General features: G+C 37.7%; 2 protein-coding genes across 2 annotated transcripts; both read right to left on the reverse strand.

Moving 5' to 3' along the window:
- Positions 1 to 125: 125 nt before the first annotated feature.
- LOC114535344 lies at positions 126 to 947 on the reverse strand. The gene is made up of 3 exons (XM_028556707.1): positions 703 to 947; positions 390 to 626; positions 126 to 309 (listed from the first exon to the last, which is right to left on the reverse strand). The coding sequence occupies exons 1-3, from the start codon at positions 945 to 947 to the stop codon at positions 126 to 128; spliced, it is 666 nt and encodes a 221-aa protein (XP_028412508.1).
- A 3,844-nt stretch (positions 948 to 4,791) lies between these two features.
- On the reverse strand, positions 4,792 to 6,525 carry LOC114535345 (probable DNA polymerase). Its single transcript, XM_028556708.1, has 3 exons — positions 6,239 to 6,525; positions 5,571 to 6,142; positions 4,792 to 5,477 (listed from the first exon to the last, which is right to left on the reverse strand). Exons 1-3 carry the CDS (start codon positions 6,358 to 6,360, stop codon positions 4,792 to 4,794), a joined length of 1,380 nt encoding a protein of 459 aa, XP_028412509.1. The 5' UTR covers positions 6,361 to 6,525.
- Between the last annotated feature and the right edge of the window lie 13,981 nt (positions 6,526 to 20,506).

Below are 20,506 nucleotides of genomic sequence, written 5' to 3' on the forward strand. Positions count from 1 at the left end.
GAGGTCAACAAAGTTTGCAAAATATATTTAATATCATCTAATCTTGTATACAATTTAAAATAAACAACCCATAAAGCTTTAGAAAAGGCATAGCCATGCATATATTCAAATTATGTAAACAAAGTTTACTCATCAATGTCCTGTTCTGTGGCTCTTTCTTTACCAGACGAATACCCGACAGAGCTGCTTGTTGGGAATGTCTTCCTTATGTTGTGATATATGCAGGCAGAAAGAGGTCTAGTGTTTTCCCATCCCATTTCACCAAACAACCATCTGGCTAGCCATCTGTAGGCAACAGCTCGCAGAAATCTACCACAAAAATATTGTAAAACATGAGATCAATACTTCAACTTTATCTGATATTAATAAACAATTTATTAGGACCTTACTCATTTTCTGTATGACCATATTTCGTGTAGCGTTTCCCACTTTTGTCTCTCAGTAAAGGTCCAACTTGCAGCAAAACTGTCTTATTAGTCAGTGGACCAAAGTCATGGTGGCTCAAAATACATGCAGCATTCATTCCCTCGAAAGTAAATTTTCCTGTAGCTTCAAGTATTTCCTTGCAACAACGAAATTCTCTCGAACCAACAAGAAGGGAGTCCTCACAACCACCACAGGTACACCTAGGATTTTAGAGGCAGAGAATATTATTTTTATATCTAACGAACTCTATTTGCAAGGAAAATAGATAGTTCTTACCACTGTTCTATTGGAATTTGTCTTTCGTAGCGTTGCTCCAAAACATCCCGTGAAATTCCATCCTCGTCGTGGTGTTCTTCGTCGCTGCCTTCATCCTCAGTGCTAGCCAATGGCTCGTCTTGGTAGGGCAAAAAATTGCCCTCAAAAGCGTATTCCTCGCAGTCACTTACGCTGTTTGCTTCACTATTATCACCATGAAAAGATCCATCATATGAATAATTCAATTCTGAGTCCTCATCAGACATATTTTCGAAATAAAAACAGTGTATTTTTGTTCTCTTGAATATACACAAATCGTGTTACAAAGTATGGGACTCTAACCAGTGACGTCACAACTCGAACCCAGGTTTCGGCTGACTTTTCTACCAAAGTGCTAACATTCAAACGCAAAATTATGGTATTACAATTCATTAATTTGAAAAACTAACCAGCGCATCGTATTCAGCCGCTCAAAAAGTACTTGAAGCCATAAAAAGAAAAAAGTCGAAAATTTCGTTTCACAAGCACTTTAACCAAATATATCTTTTACTACACGAGTTGTTCTCCGCTTCTTGGTCTGCCTGCTTCTGGCTGTGGACGTGGATGCTTTTCTCTTTTTAGTCGTTTTGCGTTTATTGGGACGACTTTTCCTGTTGATTGATGCTTTTCTCTTTGTTTTTCGTTTTCCACTTCCTGTTTGAGCATAAGTTCTAAGTCGTTTGGCGATTTTATTCTTTGCGGTAATAACAGCTTCCTTCCCATGGGTTTTTAATGCTTCTCTCAGGTCCCTTCCAGGGACTGCATTTAAGGCTAAATTGCCAAAAGCTTTTGCGCGATTTTTTACCATAGGTAAAACAACCCTTGCAACAGAGCGAAAAAGTCCCCCAAGACCAAAACCTGTCTGTTGCCCATGTCCACGTTGCCATAAACCACCCTCAAAGACGGGCATTCCGTACCCCTGCTGTTGGTCCAGATAATAACGTACGTATTTATCTGCTTGAGCCATAGTTTACTTTAAAAATGACGAATTTTGCTGTCTGAAATGAAGTGTTGCCAATACCTTACCACGTTGAAATGAAACAGGACGGCCTGCGTCGTCCCTTAAAAGAAGTTCTATATCTTCAAAAGTTTTCTTTTGAACTGGTACATACTGTATATTAGCAAACGTTTTTGTTATAGTGTCACCCACTTTTCCTTCGACAGGAATGTCAGCTTTGCAATTGTATCTCCGACAACCTGCGGTTCGACAATGTCACAATAGACGTATATTATAATCGAACCATGCAAGTCTGACACGTACGGGCTTTCTGTCGTTTTAACAATTTTCGTTTCTTTTCCACTAAATCCTAACATCATGGATATCTGTCCAATAAGAATAATTTGGTGACCATTTTTCAAATGAACTGTTACTTTTTCAGTTCGAGAATTATACGATAATCTAATATTGTCACTTTTCGTCTCCTTCTTCAAACATGCATTAAATGATTTTATAAAGTCGTTCATTGTTTCATAATGACCATAGTCGACGAAAGATGTCAGAAAATAAACACCATCTGTACTGTAGTATACTTTGTTTTCATTATATGAAAGAGTATACCATGTATGTGGATAGTTTATAGAATATAGACCTACTTCCCAATCACCGTCTAAATCTATTAGTTGCGGTAATTTCACCCGATAATTTGTTGTTGTGTTATTGGGAAAAGTTGAAAGGGACGCATTGCTGGGAAGAGTAACATAAAAATGTGCTCCGTCCATCACGACTTCAATATCACAAATAAAAGAAAGACAACATAAAACATAGTTTTTAAAGTTTATTAATTTGTGAAGCAGGCACCCATGAATTGAATTTGTTAGGGTAACCTGCCCATTTCACAAGGTATTGTATATTATCGCGTGTCCCACGTTTTTTAAGAATCTTTTCAACTTCGTACACGTCGTCATGTTTGATAACTTTTTGCAATTCCTTTTCGTAAAACGTTCCATCGAGTTCCTCATCGTCATAATCTTTTAGCTTGTATACCGGAGGATCGCGAGGAATTTGCTTACTTATAGTAAATATTTCTTTGGAAAAATTTGGCAAGTAACCTTTCTCAAACTTTCGTTTTAATTTGCTAATTCTAACTTGATTACCAATCTTAAATTTGTACTTTACATTTTTTCTAACATTATGATCGTCATACAAAGTGTGCCATACTTTCTTTTCGTTTTCAATGCTAACATCCGCAGGCTTCATCTTAATGCTACGATGAACACTATGATTGTAAGAATAAACTAAATCTGGCAGCATGTCAATGTATCTCATGGTTTTCTTCGCTGTAAAATACCGCCACATTTTTGTCTTCAAAGTACGAATCAAACATTCTACGATCGAGGCCTTGGTCTCGTTATACGTATTGTACAACTCAATATCTTCTTCTTTCATCAAGGCTCGAAAATGTCTGTTCAAAAACTCCGTTCCTTGGTCAGTCATAATCTTTTCAGGTTTACGTCCAGAAGAGAGAATAGTCTTGAAAGCTTCGACCAGGGAAGGGCCTGTTTTCTTTTTCAACGGAATAACCCAGGCGTATTTGGAGAGGACATCAATACATACGAGGAGATATCGATATCCATCGCTCAATTTCTGTAGGGATTGTAAATCTGCCAAATCCATCTGCCAAGACTGATCAATATTACCAGTGATCACGCGATTTCGTTTAAAATTACGACGAAGAGGCTTATGCAAAGTGTATGTGTCCTGCTCCATTAACCATTGCTTGATTTTCTTTCGGCTTATTCTAAATTTTCCTTCGTTTTTAACGTCTTTATATAAACGATCCACCCCACCAAACCCTCCAGATCGTTTAGGATCATAATAAACACTAGATAAGTATTCGTTCATGTTCAGGCGTGAAATGAGGGTTTGACTTTTACTCTTCGGCGTTTTCAATATTTTCATGCGTCTCACTATGCAATTGAGCAATGTCTTGTTCCGCGTTGTCAACTGGCTTGTAGTTTTTAATGGTTTTACTGTTATAAACCATTTGCAAATGCCCTTCAAGATTAAAATCGTTGCGACCAAAGCTTATGCCCAATTTAAACATCTTTTGCCTGTTGTGATTTTTGTTGATCTTAGGACTTTTTCTAAAGGAATTACCCATGTTTACACTACGGCTCTTGCCTCACACTGAATATGCTGACCTTGTACATATGGTATAAAACATGTGTAACATTAAAAATCCCATCAAACCTATCTGGAGAGCCGTGAAAGAAAGATGTCTCCATACAAACCTGTGGATATTGACAACAAAATGTTTATGATACATCATCGTCTAAAACGTATCGAAAACAAACTGCTAAAGTGTTACGCAAAAGAGATATCAACGATGATATAACGACTTGTGGTTGAAAATTGTGTTGGTTGTAATATGGAAAATTTATCTCAAACAAATCATCAATGTCTGACTATGGAAAAAGACAAACAGTTATGTATGTATTTCGACGAGGCATTATCAAAAATCTCAGAGACAAAGGTCACGGAGGCTTTCATCGAAACCCTAACGGACATTAAACCTTGTGTAGACGGTCCAGAGCTACTCAAATACACGCGTGCTGATTGGAGATGTAATTTTTGTACAGATCGAAGACGAATGCTGAAAGAAGAGATCTTTAGGTTTTTGTAATAAGTGCGTTTACTGTGATCGCGAAAACCATCTGTATAAAATGACGTGATTTTAAATTGTATCCTCAGTTTGCAATATGCCAGCCAAGTGTGCACACAAGACGTTCCCTCCTAAAGCATCTTCAAAGAAAGAGGTTTTACGCTCAAAATCAAATAATCTACGTAAAAAGAGAATTAAAAAGAAGAAAAATGTTAAAGGTCATAAAAAAGCCAAACTGCATAAAATAAAGGAATCTAAAATGAAGAAAACAAGTAGCGACACTGTGATACTGAAACAAATCAAATTGGTGATTATCCGAAAAGCAAGGGAGACGTCAAAGTGTAAAAGAATCGAAAAAAAGACTCTCATAATAACACTGTAACAACACTTCATTTATTGACAATTGTTTAAACATATAATACTTTCATAAAGACAATATAGCATAGTTCTACAAAACTGTTCTATGTAATTAGAATCCATAAGGAAGTGTTTTGTATTCATCGATAATAACACGTTTGTCGTAAACAATACGATAGTCCTTTTTCATGCGTTTGGTCTCTATATCCTTTGTTTTGGTGTTGCAAGTAATCTTGAATGGGATATCTACCGATACTTGCCCTGCGACATTACACTTTGCATGAAGGTACACCAAAGTACTAATCACCTCAAAGTTAACATTTTGCCTTGCGGTGCAATTCAATGTGATACCGCGTATCTTTGTTTCAACTTTGTTTGAATTTGTGCGGTAACAGTAATTCTTTGGACCACCTGAAATGAACGTAGTAATGTAATCTCCTTTTAATTCATCTGTAAGTTCACCGAGGTACGGACCAGTGGGAGGCATTGGATCACCAGGTTGACTGACAAATATCACTGAGTCAGTATCGTAATACAGAACTCTTTCTTGAAGTTGATCCAGAACATCGTAGAGTTTGAGGCGAGCGTAGGCAGTGGTGAAAGCAGCGATAACAACATTCGTTTTTGAATTTGGTGCGATGAAATTTTCGTTGTTTTCATAGTGGATTTCAATCACTTCATCATTGACGAAATTTGCGTCAAGAACATTGATTTCATCTGAGGTTAGGTAGTCAAAGTAAACTTGGGGGTCTGCGATTAATTCTACCTTTGACATGTTGGGACGTTGTGCAAACTTGCCTAAAAATATATGAGACAAAATAGGTTACTGATCTGAAAGAGAGAAAAAAAATCCTTTAGAGGGTACGGCAAAGCTTGTAGCAATATACTCACCCCAAAATGAGTTAAGCATCAGTTTTGCCAGCGCACGAAGCCCGGGATTATGCTCAATTTTGCACGGATCCAAACGGATTCCTTCTCGCTCGTAGTACTCCTCAACATAAAGGCGTCTCTGTTCCTCTATAGTGCAATTCTTTGGGTAACCACTCGCTTCCTGTTTGATTTTCAGAAACGTATTGATATAATCCTTAAACAGTTCATCAGATTGTTGTGGGAAATGCCATACTTCGTGGAGTTTCAGAATTACGTAACCTTTCTCCAAGGCTTTCTCCAACTCTACACTGCACCAGGTTCCTTGAATGGATCTTTCGGTGTCGGAATGGGTGCATGGGGATTGGTTACACACATCTGCACACGACTTGCATAAGGGGAACATCAACTTTCCCTGTGTACGATAAGGTAGGACAGGGTGGAAGAGACCACGAGGTGGCAGAACTGTACATTTGATCAACCCAAAGTAATTGGAGATATCTTCCTCAAAATTCTCAGTGATGATATGAGGATGACCGACGACTGTTCGCGTTGTCTTATTTGCATAGGGGTATAAACTAGTGAAATCTAAATAGCTGACATCATCATGACGTCATAATAAAAAGTAATTAATAGTTGTACAATAAAGTTGTACATTTAAGTTGTACTTTACTCAAAGATTCATACTATACCTTATTTTTTCGTCATCTTTGCACTCGTGAAATAGTTTGGCAGCGTTGGTTCGACCACCAAAGAAAGCATCACGAGGTTCCAAAGGATCAACTATATCGTAATTTTGGAAGAAATTCCTCATATTTTCGTCGTATTTTAATTCTTGTGTGATGTCACACTACCATACTTCGATAACATTAAAGCCCTGATCTCTGAGGTAACACGTCTTCTCCATTGTAGTTTGATGCAGATCATGCATGGTTTTATCACTAACACTGTTCAACGTATCTCTGGCATAACATTTACAACATCCTGCAAAAGTTTAAGAAACAATATATTAGACATGAGCATAGAAAGAAATGATGACGTTAACAACTTACCGTGCCAAAAGCAACCGTTGATTTCATAGGCTGTGTTGGTCTCTTCATGATAACCATCCAGCAGATAATTTCCAACACGTTTCTCACCAGCGTTGCGGGCATGTTGGATGTAGATGTCATTCTTTTCGGCGGTATAAGTCAACCACTTCAGAGCCAGGATCGATTGTTTGTCTTTCGGACGATAACCGTGGGGAGGGATGATGGCAATGGTGTTTTCTTTCAGAAAATTCTTTCGAAACACCAAATTGCATGCTGATGCAATGGTGAGACATTTCTCAAACGGTTCGATACCCGTAACATCACGAAACAGTTCGCGAAATTCTAGGCAACCACGCCGTAGAATATCGACATCTGAACGACAGTAAGTTTGAATTTCTTGTTGGAAATTGAACACGTAATTGTTTTCTTTCATATTACTGTGCCATTCCAAAAACGTTTCTTTTTCATCAGGACTCATTCCGTCAGGATTGTAAAATGGACTTGGAGGTATTGGGCCAACGTAATTCTCATTCTCCTTTTTGTTGAAAAGGTGAGGGAAATAACCTTTTGCAAGCCCATTGAAACCAAAGGTTTTTGGAAAATCAGCGAGTCTCATGGGTATGAAACTGAGAGAGTTGATGAATTTAATCTTGCACAACGGGACATTCAATGTAAGGATTTTGTCACCTCTTGTGATGAGATCAAAAATCACGCCGTTTTGGTGTAGGAATTGTTGAATAAAATATCCGTCATAACCTTGAAAATTATGGGCTAATACAATGCAGTTTGCATGCTCCCTTGTAAATAACCACTCACAAAACTCATTTCTCGTATTATCGCCATTAAATATGCACTCATCTCCCGTTTCGTTTTGCACTATGCATAAGTTGGGTTCGTGGTTTCCGTTTTCCTGTCGACATTCAAAGTCAAAGAAAAGGAGTTGATTGTACCCGCTTTGAGGAGAGTTGTCTTCATCGTTCGCCTCTGTATCAAGAAGGTTCGCTTCATCGTTTATGTCTCTGGTGTTTTTCTCTCTGACAGGTTGCATATAACATTGATGATTCTCCGTTTTTACGTAGACATCGCACGTAGAGCAACGAGTCTCACCGCAGTGATGCAAATCACGCCTCAGTCTTCTCCGTTTTACAACAAGATCGCAATGAAGACACTTATCCAGAGAATCACAGATGGATTTTGCATTGCCTACAGATTGCTTATATGTCGATCGAAACACTCTTGACTTTTAAAAACACGCATGCAACAAGCACAAGGAATCCATGAAACAATTGGACAATTTGAAAAATAGCACAATTTACACGAGTCGGGACATGAGTGATCAGTCAATTTATCGTACCCCTTTTTACAGATATGGCAATACCTTTTACGAGCGAAAAAAGCCGGCATGCTGGTAATTACATCATAATGATTTTCATGCAAAAACAAATAAATTATTTTGTCTTTATCGGGACCGGAATAAATTATGATATTTTGATGCTCTTTCGAAACGATGTTCATCTGATAATCAGACAAATAGGTTTGAAATTGTTTCACTTCATCTAAACCGCAAGAACGGATTGGAACCCTAGCTTTTTCATGCAATTTGTACGCCAGTTGTGTTTGAAGAGGTCTCCTGTGGTCAACTATACTTTTATAACGATTATCGTTTTCGATTTTGGCGATAGAAACAACTAGTGCCCTAGCTAAACAAATGTTATCTGTGTTTTGAATTCGAATAATTGAACCCTTTCGCTCTAAATGCTTTTCCAAATTAATTTCACTACTTTTTGAGCCGGTACCTCCAAATGGCATTTCAACATGAACTAAATTGACATTAACACTATCATTCAAACGAAAATCTCGATTGGATTGAACGACACGCTCAAATTCAGCTAAAACCGTTCGGCCGTAAGACAAGAAAGTGGCATTAATGGAAGAGAAATAGGAGTCTCGAGCTGAGGCGATTGCAACACAAAACGGACTTGATCGTGCTCAGAGATTTCGTGCGTGATAGTATTTAACAAAGTTCCAAAAATGTCATGAAGTTGATTGTTAAATTGATAGAGTTCCAAATCAGCAAACGTATCCTTAAATCGCACAGCGTAATCTACACCAGTGGTTTTAAACTTTTTAACTTTTACTTGCTTCACATCAGTTACGGTAAAATAATTCTTATCGCTAACCTCGTTTGATGTGCTCGCGCCCTCGTTCACTTCATCGATAGATCTCTTATTCCCACCGCCAATCTGTAACAAAGGCTCATCGTTTTGCCAATCATGTAAAAATCTCTCTCTCTTCGGGCGACCACTCTGTAACTAGGTTATTTAATTCTTCAGTTGCCACAATTTCCCGAAGAGGTTCATCATTCTGCCAGTCGTACAAGAGCTGCTGTCTTTGATCCGGCAACCAGGAATCCGAAATGTTCGCTGTAAGCCCAGCATGTTCATTTTCGGCACCCCACTCTAGCAAACGGCTAATAATCTCGATCTTCTTCTGGAAAACTAAGCGTTGCTCAAATTCACTCAGGATGTAAAGTCCCTCCAAAGCCGTCAGTTCTTCAACTGTTTGACATTCAGATATTTTAATTTCCAAGTTCATGTCTAAACAAAAATATTTTTATGTCTAACATCCCTGTGTTACCCTGGTTACTAGTATTCGTTTAGGTACTGTAATTATCTTTTAATTTGGCAAATTATTTGCGAATTTAGCCTAGTAGATGCATGATCAAAAATTTGCAGCAAATTTTAAATTCTTACCTTTAACAGCAACAAGTGAAAAATTTTCAAGCAGGTATACTATGTTCCTTCGCTCTCTGTAAAACCGAATGGTTTTGGCTAATCATGAACTCAAATTTATATTCTCAGTTTGTCCATGACCAATATCCTCTCTATTCTTTCATTATACTTATTATTTGCGTAAAAAATCATTATCTTGATCCCTTATGCAAATACAAGATCCTTCTTTGTAATTATACATTCGTTACCATTTTAATTAGCCTGGGGGATAAACCCAGGTGAGATAGGAATCGCACGCAAGCAGTGAAAATTTGCGAGATCAAGGATAAAAATATTGAGGGCAAAGGGAGAAGCATCGGCGTTAAAAACGATTCGTTTTAAAAGCAACCAAAAAATTCTTACACACACACACATTTAACACACTGCATATTGTTTTTATTTTAAGTCTGATACAATTCAATTTTATACGTATATCCACAAAGAAAAAGCAACAATGTAAACTGAACAGTACAATTATATTATTTGTATAAGAACTGTTCTACTGTACAAGGTGCTTCTCTCACTGATCATCAATCCAATAAGAAAGATAATTCAAAATCCCTTGATAATCAGAAAAGTCTGAACTCTGTCTCAAATCCATCAAAAAGTCAAGAGTTGCCTCTTGATCTTTTTTTAAGTTCTCCAAATGTTCTGCTGCAAAATCGTTATACTTTAACTTCATCACCCGGATAGCTTCAATAAACTCTTTCCAAAGTATTCCCCTTTCGATCACGCGGTCAAGGGCCTCCAAACCATGCATTTCCCATCTCTCTTCTTCAGATAACATTATACATTCGTGTCTTCTTTGACTTGGATGATTCACTTTGCAACCTCTACACCTTTCTTTGCAAACGTCTCCAACTTCACGATAAACGGCTTCAGCAAATATCGCATTCATCAAATCACACAAATTTCTCACTTCCCACGATACTAACTCGTCCACAATTAAACTGTTTGCACTGAACATCTTTTCGTTTACTTGGAAAGAATTCATGTTTTAAATATTAGGTGACACTTTCCAGATTAAAGGTACAGAAATTATACCCTGAATTTATACTATCCTTCGATAAGGAGAGGATCAGTCAAGTAAACTAGCTAGGGGAAATGTTCCAATGCAACGCTTTGGGCGTAATTAATTATATTCACACTAATCCCTTTTATTATCTGATCAATTCATTATTATAATTTCGATACGGTATAGGTATGTGAATTTATACTGTCCTTCGACAAGAAGAGGATCAGTCAAGTAAACTAACCAGGGGAAATGTTCCATTGCAACGCTTTGTGCGTAATTAACTATATTCACACTAACCCCTCTATTATCTGATCAATTCATTATTATAATTTTGATATGGTAGGTATGACGTAAATATTTGTACGCACGCCCCCTTTCGAAATTATTTCCTTTTATATTTGAGCCATCTCACAAATCATGCTCATAGTTCGCTATGGCTTGCAAAGATGACGTTGTTGCTGTCATTGACATGGATGGCTTTCAAGTTGGAAGAGAATTCTACTGTAAGGAGCTCGGTATCATCAAAGTCGGAGATACCTACGGGCAATCCTTCTTTTTTGATATCGGGCTTCGTTGGTCTGCTTTAAGTGAAAGAGACCAGAAAACGTGTAAGTTCGTGCAAAAGAGAATTCATAAACTGCCGTTTGGGGTACCGCGGGGTGTCAAGACATTCGATATCTCGCAATTGGAAGCAATCATGGAGAACTTCTACAGAGGAATAAGAAAGAATCCAAACTTCGCGATTGCTTACAAAGGCGGGATAGTTGAAAGGGATCTCTTAACAAAACTAAGAATCCCTTCAATTAATTTGGAATGCCTTGGTTGTCCCAAGGCAGATAAATTATTTGATCAGCTGGGTTGGTTGGAGACCTGCGGGAACCACTTGGATGCCTGGGCGTATCAGCACTGCGCAAAAGTTGAGGTTGAGGCCTTCGCGATGTGGCTAGAGAAGATTTAAAGCAATGAAAAGAAGAAGAAAAAGAAGAAAAAAAAACCGGTTCTTTTTTAAGAACCCCCAAATTTTCGAAAGAACGTAAACGAAATCTCGATGATGTTAATCATTTCATATTAATCATACACACATTATTCTTATCATCAATGAACTAAATCGTTACTATTCTTCACACGTACGTTCGCTTATTTTCACAATGTCACTGTAAAAGAGTCACTTCAGTAAAATTATGCATTAAGGCAAATAGTTTGAAAATTGAGTAAACTTATTTCCCCTGAATCATCTTTTAGCGTGTAATATTTATGAGTAAACTAACCATGGGAAACGTTTCAATGCAACGCTTCTGGCGTAATTAATTATATTCACATTCATCCCTCTGTATCTGATCAATTCATTATTATCCCAGTGTCGCTAATATTAAAATAGCCACCTCACTAATAGGGTTAGTAAATTGAGTAAAAATTTTTTACCCCAAATCCTTTAGTGTATAATATTTGTTAGCAAACTAACCAGGGGAAACGTTTCAATGCAATGCTTTTAGCGTAATTAATTATATTCACATTAATCCCTCTATTGTCTGATCAATTCATTACTATCGCAATGTCGCCAAAATGCAACATTAAAAGAGCTATTAGGTTTGAGTTTCGTTAACAATAGGCGGATCTTGTAACCGAAGATGCTTCATTTACTGTGAAAACGCTACAGCATATTACTTATCATTCGACATTATGACAGCCGACATCAAATTTTTATGGAAGGACGAACTTATACAACGTATCGACATGTGTTTTTCCAGTCTTGAAAATAAAATTCTAAATGAACTGACAAAAAAGGCAAAAGAAAGATGGATACCTATCTGGGATGAAAGTCAAACATTTACAAACAAACGGTTTATTCGAATGATTTGGCGCGCTTGCGTTCGTCATGAATATATTGACAAACGTTATGAAATCTAATTTATTTGTCTCACCATCTTGGTTCTTTTGATTCGATCTGTCTTGCTTGATATGTGCTCTGTTCGTCACGCCGTCCTTCTAACATCATGGCTTTTAAATCAAATGTAAGGTTTCGCAATGCTCGCTTTCGTATTTTCGATGAATTTCTGCCTATTATTATTTGCTCCTCAATTTCAAAATTAACGTCTCCGAATTCACATATTTCTGACATTGTTCTTAGCCTTGTATGGAATTGGTCTAAGGTCTCGTTGTTTCCTTGTGTTGCCTGTCTGAATTGATATACTTCGTACCTTCGTAACTTTAAACAGCTGGGGTCGGTTGTACGAAAGCTGGATAGCGATATCCACCGGATATTGATTTTTTAACCGTTATAACTTATAAACATGCCTGAAAGCAATGAAATTACGGATTTGGAGCTAATAACAGTTATTAAAAAGGATCCTTAATTGAAGATTACTAAGGTTTAATCCAGGCTGTACCGAACGGGCAATTTTAGAGCGATTGAAAACACTATACGGTGGATAGCGCTATCCAGCTTTCGTACAACCAGCCCCTGGTTTTCAGTATTGTTTCACACAAAATGATTTCAAAGTATATGTTACACAACTTAATTAAATTTCATCATCCATATCCAAATCAAGCACTTCCTCCTCATCGATCTCTCCGTCAATCTCTTCGTCTGACTCTTCGTTATCGGTTTTTACGGCATTCTCACAACCAGCACAAGTACATACATCTGTGCACTGCATTATGGCTTTTCGGCACGAGCAACGTTGAGTTTTGCAGCCAGTTTTGCAGCCACAATGAACGAACTCAAGTATGGAGTCTGGTGCCGGAGGATGAGTCATCTAAACAATCTGCAACTCTCCGTCCACAATCTGCCATCCATGGCAACCAGGAGAAGGGATACTCATTTCTGTGTCAAGACACTGGCGCCATATAGCTGCTTGATAGTTTGCCCGATATATGTGTTGCATCAAGCTGTCACATGTTGGTGGTAGCATGTCATCAGAACACTTTCCCGATTTGAACAGCGTGAACCTACATTTGTTAGCGTTTTCAGATGTCTTGTCTCCATACACCAAACAGACAAACGTATTCAGCTGTCCAACAAGATCTTCCGAAGGAGAAAAGGTACCCCCAAGTGATGCAAACGTATCCACGATTGCGCTCGAGTGTGTCCCAGATCGTTTTCTTACCTTTCCCATAAAATGAACTGGTGCTGTCGCAACCTAAAAAAATAATTATGCAAGTTTATTTAGGAAAATACTCGCAATGTTTTAAAAATTACGTAATAAGCGAAACAATACAAGAACCTGGCATGATAAGAAACTGCTCCGGTACTACATATACAGATCCAACAAGAATCTAAATTGGCTGATTGGCGAAGCGTACTCTACCTGAAAAAGCATGAAAACCAGGTAAACACTGAGGAAGTTCGTCGTCCATTGCCTCTACGATACTTCTGATGGATATCAACCGAAAAGAATCACCCGTTCCTGTCATAAAAATGATGTGCTTCTCAATTGCATGTTGCATCGCAGTACAGAGAACGAAGACGTCTGTGTCAGGACTTTTGATGATGATGGCATCACTGGTTGTTGCTGCATGTTTAGCGTGAAGCAACAGCCGAGTGTCTGCTTCTTCGTGATTGCACTCAAGCTCGATCATCTCGTTGCATACTACAACATCCTCTTCAGAGTTTCCACGTAAGATGTGAAAACATTTTTCTTTCGACGTCACGTATAATGACGCAATGACGCCAAGCTGTGATGATGTATAAAAACGCCAGTGGCTGCACAGAAATGCAATCAACGATTCTTTGTTTTCTCCGACACTCAGGTACTTCTTCCACTGCTTTGGTATACTTTGGTTTTTTTCGTAAATGTGAACTTTTTGGATACCAGAATTTTCCGCCCTTCTATTTCTTTCCGGATTCTTTATGCTTATGGAAAAGTAACGATCTCCTACAAAGTCGACTCTCGTTGCTTTATAATGACGCGCCAATTTCAATATACTATTAAAAATAGTATCACATAACTCCCCAAAGGTTTTCCATTTGCCCTTTAATGCTTGAACAAGAGCCATCGCATCAATAACAAGGGCAATCTTATCAAATTGCTCAAAGTCAACCTCGCAGTTGTTACCTTGAAAATTAAAGAAAAAAACTTATAAAAATATAACTTACTTATAAGGATTAATTGTTATTCATGCAATATTGCGCACGTTTTAGTGGTACAGAGCCGGGTAAAAAGACAGGTTTTTATTGACTGTATTCATCAACCATCCTCAACTAACTCGAATTATTTCTTTTTTCACAGCCCCTCCCCAGCCTCGTCCCCGGCGCGTGTTTTATTTAATCGGTGATTAATCGCGTAGTAATGTTTGTCTCGCGGGAAGACACGCACGAAGCGACAGCGTGGGGGGGAGGAGAACGCGCCTGGCAGAAAATGCATTCAAGATGGCGGAAGAAACATTCGAAGATGTATTATGCGCGATTGCAGGATTGAAAAGACCAGCACATGCAGCATTTAAGGCAGGAAAGTTGTTGTGTCCAAATAAATTGTGTGTTGAGAAGTTTTTTGAAGAGAGTGGCATTCAACATCATTATCGTTTGAAACACAATGCGGATTTCACACAGACTGACCGCCAAGAATCCGTAAGGATGCGGAGACTTTTACACGAGAAAGAAACCAAGGCATGTCTTGAGCAGTTATTCAAAGTCCGTCTTTCAAAGGTGAGTTTTTCACAAATTTTATGTCCTATTTGACGGTGATGTTCCAATGATTTGGCTATATGAATCTCGCCAGGTTTACATACATTATAGTTATACATACATAATTTATTCATCCAATATGACAAATTCATAATTATCGTCGAGCATTCAGTAGATATTAAAATACCGAAAAAATATTTGCTGCAACTACATCTATTGAGTTTTGAATACTTAAAATTGAATGGGAAAAAATACTGTATCCTCGAGCAATCCGTCATTTTCACTTTCCCTTTTCCCATTTTACTGTAGGAACACCATTATCAAACTGTCAATGTGAGAGCACTTGGCAGAAGCTTGACCTGCATTGCAATAAATGAGCGTGAAGCTGTTCAATTTATATGTTTATTGCTATATTATGGTGGAGTACTAAAACCTTATAGCAAGGCAAACCAACCTTGTGAAGTTGATGTGGAATGTGAAGCCTTAGAGGTGAAGTTCAACTGTTGGTACATAAAGAAGAAGGAAGACTCAAGTTGTGTCACATTTAAGCTGGAAGCTTTCTATGTCAAACGGGTATGTAGATTTGTACAAATCAATGCAATCAGATTTGGAAATTTTCTTCAAACAAACTCAATAGGTCAATAAGCTGTTTATTGTGTGGCAAAAGCAAAACAATACAATTAAAATTGCATATTAATTTACTGATATGTAATAAATCAGAACTTGTTTACAAAAATTCAACAGTTTCAATAATTAACAAATGAAACAGTCTATAAATTGTTTGCTAAAGTGATACTGGCAACTGAGACAAAAAAAAAAAAGTTTTTAATTTAGTAATCTTTGCTTTCAGTGTATAGACACATACATGTACATGTATTACATGAATGTTCTGGTCAGTGGATTAGATTGTATTGATTAATATGTCATTTATTGACAGGGTACGTACATGTATATGTACTAGTCAGTGTATTAGATTGCATTGATTAATTAATATGTCATTTATTCACAGGGTCTAAGATTAAACTCTGAAATTCTGCCTAGCAACACAACATTGGCAACCTGCTCTTCAGCAGGTGATGTGATGACTCCTGAATGTGAAGATCCTCTTCTGTATGTCCTGCAAAATGTTTTTCACCATGATAATTTCAAAAGTAACCAGAGAGAAATAGTTCAATCGGTATTAAACAACAAGGATGTTCTTGCTATTGTACCAACTGGTGGTGGGAAGTCCATGTCTTATTGGATTCCTGGGATTGTGAATTCTGGTGTGACAGTTGTTGTTACGCCACTGATTGCTTTGTTGCATGATCAAGTGAAAACATTGAAGCACCATGGCATACCAGTCTGTTATGTGACTTCAGCCTTGGCACTAGAAGAAAGAAACTCTGTCTTCCATGAACTGACTGAAGAAAATCCAAAATACAAGTTTTTATATGTGACACCAGAGTTTGCTTTATCAATACAAGCTGCCACATGTTTTGAGTCCATGGTTGAAAACCAAACCTTGAATAGATTCGTCATTGATGAGGCACACTGTGTCAACACATGGAAGAACACTTTCCGACCGGCATATGGAAAACTTCTAGAATTGAAGAAATTCTGCAAACCTATAGCTGCATTTACTGGCACCGCTACACAACAGACTGAACAGCATATTATAGAAGGATTGGGGCTTACAGAACCAGATGTTTTTCGAGCTTCTTGTAATAGAAGCAATCTAACATTTTCAGTAATAAAGAAGAATGAAAAAAATTCTAAGGAAGATGTGGTGCAATACATCATGAATCACCACCAAAATCAGTGTGGCATTGTATACTGTCTTTCTACAAAGGATGTTGTTGAGAAGGCATACATTTTTAAAACAAAAGGTTTGAAGGCTGTGTACTATCATGGAAAGTTAGATCATTTTGAGAAAGCAGATAATGCAAAATCTTGGTTTGATAACAAAGCTTTAATAATGTGTGCAACCAATGCATTTGGCATGGGGATTGACAAGCCAAATGTGCGGTTTGTCATCCACAACTCCTTACCTAGATCCCTTGAAGATTATTATCAGGAAGCAGGTAGAGCAGGAAGAGATGGAAGTCAATCGTCATGCGTGATCATGTTTAGATTTGCCGATAGAAACAAGCTTATACAAACTATCTCTTCAGATGAATCACCACAAGCTGAGCATGTCAAGAGTTCTTTGGACTCAGTCGTCTCCTATTGCATGTCATCAACATGTAGGAGAAAGTTGATCATGGATTATTTTCATGACAATTCCGATGTGCAGTGTGAAAAAAAGTGTGATAACTGTACTAAGCCCAACGAACCACTGAAGAACTACACCCATGATGCAGTCTCATTATGCGAGTGTGTCAAAGAAATGCAGGTTTTATCTCCTATACTAACAGCTCGACAGATAGCACTGACATTTAAAGGATCAAAATCGAAACGTGAAGTGGAACAGAAAGGTTTCCAAAATGTAGCACATTATGGAGCTGGGCGCAATGTCTTTAAAAATGATGCAGATGCTATTACATTTATTCATCACCTGATACTTAAAAGATATATTGGCTGAGAAAGTTCGAACGGTTTATAGCAATTCAACTGCTCCATTTGTGACACTGGGCAGTAAAGCAGGTGATTTAAAGGATGGACTTATTCAGATCTCCCTCAATTTGTGAAAATACTCAAGCTTCTTCTTGGTTATATTACCTGTAAAGGAGTGGACTGCCAAGTTAATCTGCATCAATGGATACTCTCTCGAAAGAAAACTTTCGAAAATCCGGAAAGCAGTCGTGGAGTTTCGATTCAAATTTCTCTACAATTTTCTGTTCTCCTTTGTCTCTGACACTGATGAACATCTTTGACACAGGCTTTGGGGTATGGGACTCATTTTGCAAAGGATACTGGAAAGGGACTTTACTTCCTGACACTTCAAAAAAATCATTTTTGATACAAAACCACATGCCTTTAATTTGGTCTGGTAAAGCACTTTGTTCCTTATGCTTAGTTGTTGGATGACAATCAAAGGCTTGTTTACTTGAGTACGAACTACGAGTAGAGCCAAGTAGATTTAGATTTCCCATCAACCTTCTACACATTTGAACGGATGTGTGGCCTGAAACAAAGATTGTAAAACTTATAGCTAAACTAAGTAACTAGAACATCACTTCTCTTAAGGAGTAAAGAAGCACTACTGTAACTCTCTGTAATGATGGCGAATTTCTATTCAGTGCAAAATGTCGCGCCATGGATTTTTCGCGATCGCATTTTTTCCACCTGACTGTGCCACTTTACTGTTTGTATTTGAAAAAAAGCGATCGCAAAAAGTCGCAAAATTTTGCAGTTTTTGCACTGAATGGAAATCCGCCTTAATATTATTTTATTAACCAGTTGCAGTGACCGTGATGATTTAGAAAATTCAGTACCTTGATCCAGTCCTAGGATTGAAATAATTTTGACCCAATTAATAATTTTAATCCAAACAATTATCCTGTTAAATATTTATTACTCACCAGTCACGTACGTTTTCAGAGGTCGTACGATATACGTTTCAACGTACTCATCTAGATCCACGTTGTGGCCAGCCTTACCACTGAGATTAACAGTCGAGTTGTTTTTTATCATCTGTCTAAACGCGAGTGGCCAAAGAGCTGAGAAATTTGTTACGTGGACAAACGCTTCTGTCCAATAATTTCGGAAGCCAAGCTGGGCAAATATAGGAAGAAGTATAACCCAAACAATTTCCCTAAGATGTCCATCACCATACTTTCCTGCAACAATAAACAAAGCCAGTAGTGGTCCAAATAAGGTGAACATTTGCTGGTGATACAAATGGCTTTCATCATTTTCCGCTCTATCTTTCAACCACTCTTTAAATCTTTGTAAAAGTATGTCGTTATGATTCCCGGACTTTTGCATAGATTTCTTTAACTCGTTAATAGAAGGGAAAAATTTTGATTTTTTAAATGCTGTCACTGCGGCCATTCCGTATGATTGACTGGCATCTCGAACAGCTGGAGATTTTGATCTTGAAATTTCCTCTTCTTGAATACTTCTTTTGTCAATTTGGGACGCTTCATAACAACATTAACAAGTTTTTGAAATCCGCCAGTGCCATGAGCTTTAAAAGCAGCTTCACAAAGAAACCCTTTTGCATGCATATCCCCAGGGATTTCGGTACTCCAGCCAAATGCTGTAACATTTCTATTCTTTACACTACGATTGTTCTTACATGTTCCGATGTCTCCGACGATTGCTGTCGGAAATTCTTTGCAATTCGATCTTTTATAGGTGAAGGCGACGGGAATGTTACTATCGCACATTTCCTCTTCCAATATCCCATCTTCTATTTGTGAGCATGGTCCGCCGTTCTGTATTATTGATACGGATGCAAATTCTAAATGTTGAGATGATACTTTGAATAGATCTATAATTTCATTTAAACCCATTGCTTCTGCCATCTCGAGTGGGCTAGGAAAGCTTCTAAACATCTCTCCTTGAAATTCAGCAAAATTTGTAACAAGGAGCTTACAAAGATTGATATTCGCATTTAACACAGCCAACGACAACGGAGTTGCCCCACAGCCTTCTTTCGCATTGGGGTTAAAACCACAGGCCAGTAAGATGTTTGCTAATGTGTACTGTTTGTTCTCAATTGCGGCATGGAGGACAGTTCTGTCAAATTTATCCTTTGTGCTGTTTAGTTCACGTCCTTTCTTAGACAAGTCATAAACAATTTTATCCAAAATGCCGTCATCACTAGAGATTACAGTTTGTTGAGCCAAATCAGTTAGCTTGTTCAATAATTTAGAAAAATTGTCATCTGCATCCACATGTTTTAATGAATTATCACTAAGACTGCTTAATTGACTGTCATCTTCAGTTTCATCCTCATCTGAGTTGCTTTCTGTGTCATAGATTGGAATGTCGAGTAATTGTATTTCCTTATCTTTTGATTGTAACTGCTTTTCAAACTCTTTCATTTCAGCATGATGTAACTGGATAGACTTCATGAAAAGGTAACGCTCCCGAGATGACTTGAGATCGAATTTTTTTTTGTCTTTATCAAAGTCTATATATACGTTTTGTTTTTCATGAGGGATGGAGAATTCTTCGGCAAATTCATCTAGTATTGATGCAGTTCCAGTTAAGGTGGAGTTATCCTCTATAGATAGCGGGAGGTTGATCACATCTGTCATCTCCGTATGTTGCGAATTTTTACAAATTTCTTCAACTTTTGGTACAAGTATTCTGTAGTTGTTCTGTTTACAATCTTCAATATTGGTATTTTGCAACCAGTTATGAATTTCAGCTTCATTCATTTCAGAGAAGCTCTTTGGTGGAGTAGGAAGATTATTTAAGGTCTTTTCTAACAATTCCAGGTAATAGCGGTCGCACCATTGATTCCACAGTAACTTGTGATCAGGCATTGAATCTAATAAGAATTAAAATTTCTTTTTAATTACAATATACTTAGGAGTTTATGATACTGTAAAGTTTAGAATAACTTTTGATCCATACAATGTTAC

The sequence above is a fragment of the Dendronephthya gigantea genome, unplaced genomic scaffold (assembly GCF_004324835.1).
Source record: "Dendronephthya gigantea isolate DGI-Jeju-01 unplaced genomic scaffold, DenGig_1.0 000116F, whole genome shotgun sequence".
NCBI classification, from domain to species: Eukaryota; Metazoa; Cnidaria; class Anthozoa; order Malacalcyonacea; family Nephtheidae; genus Dendronephthya; species Dendronephthya gigantea.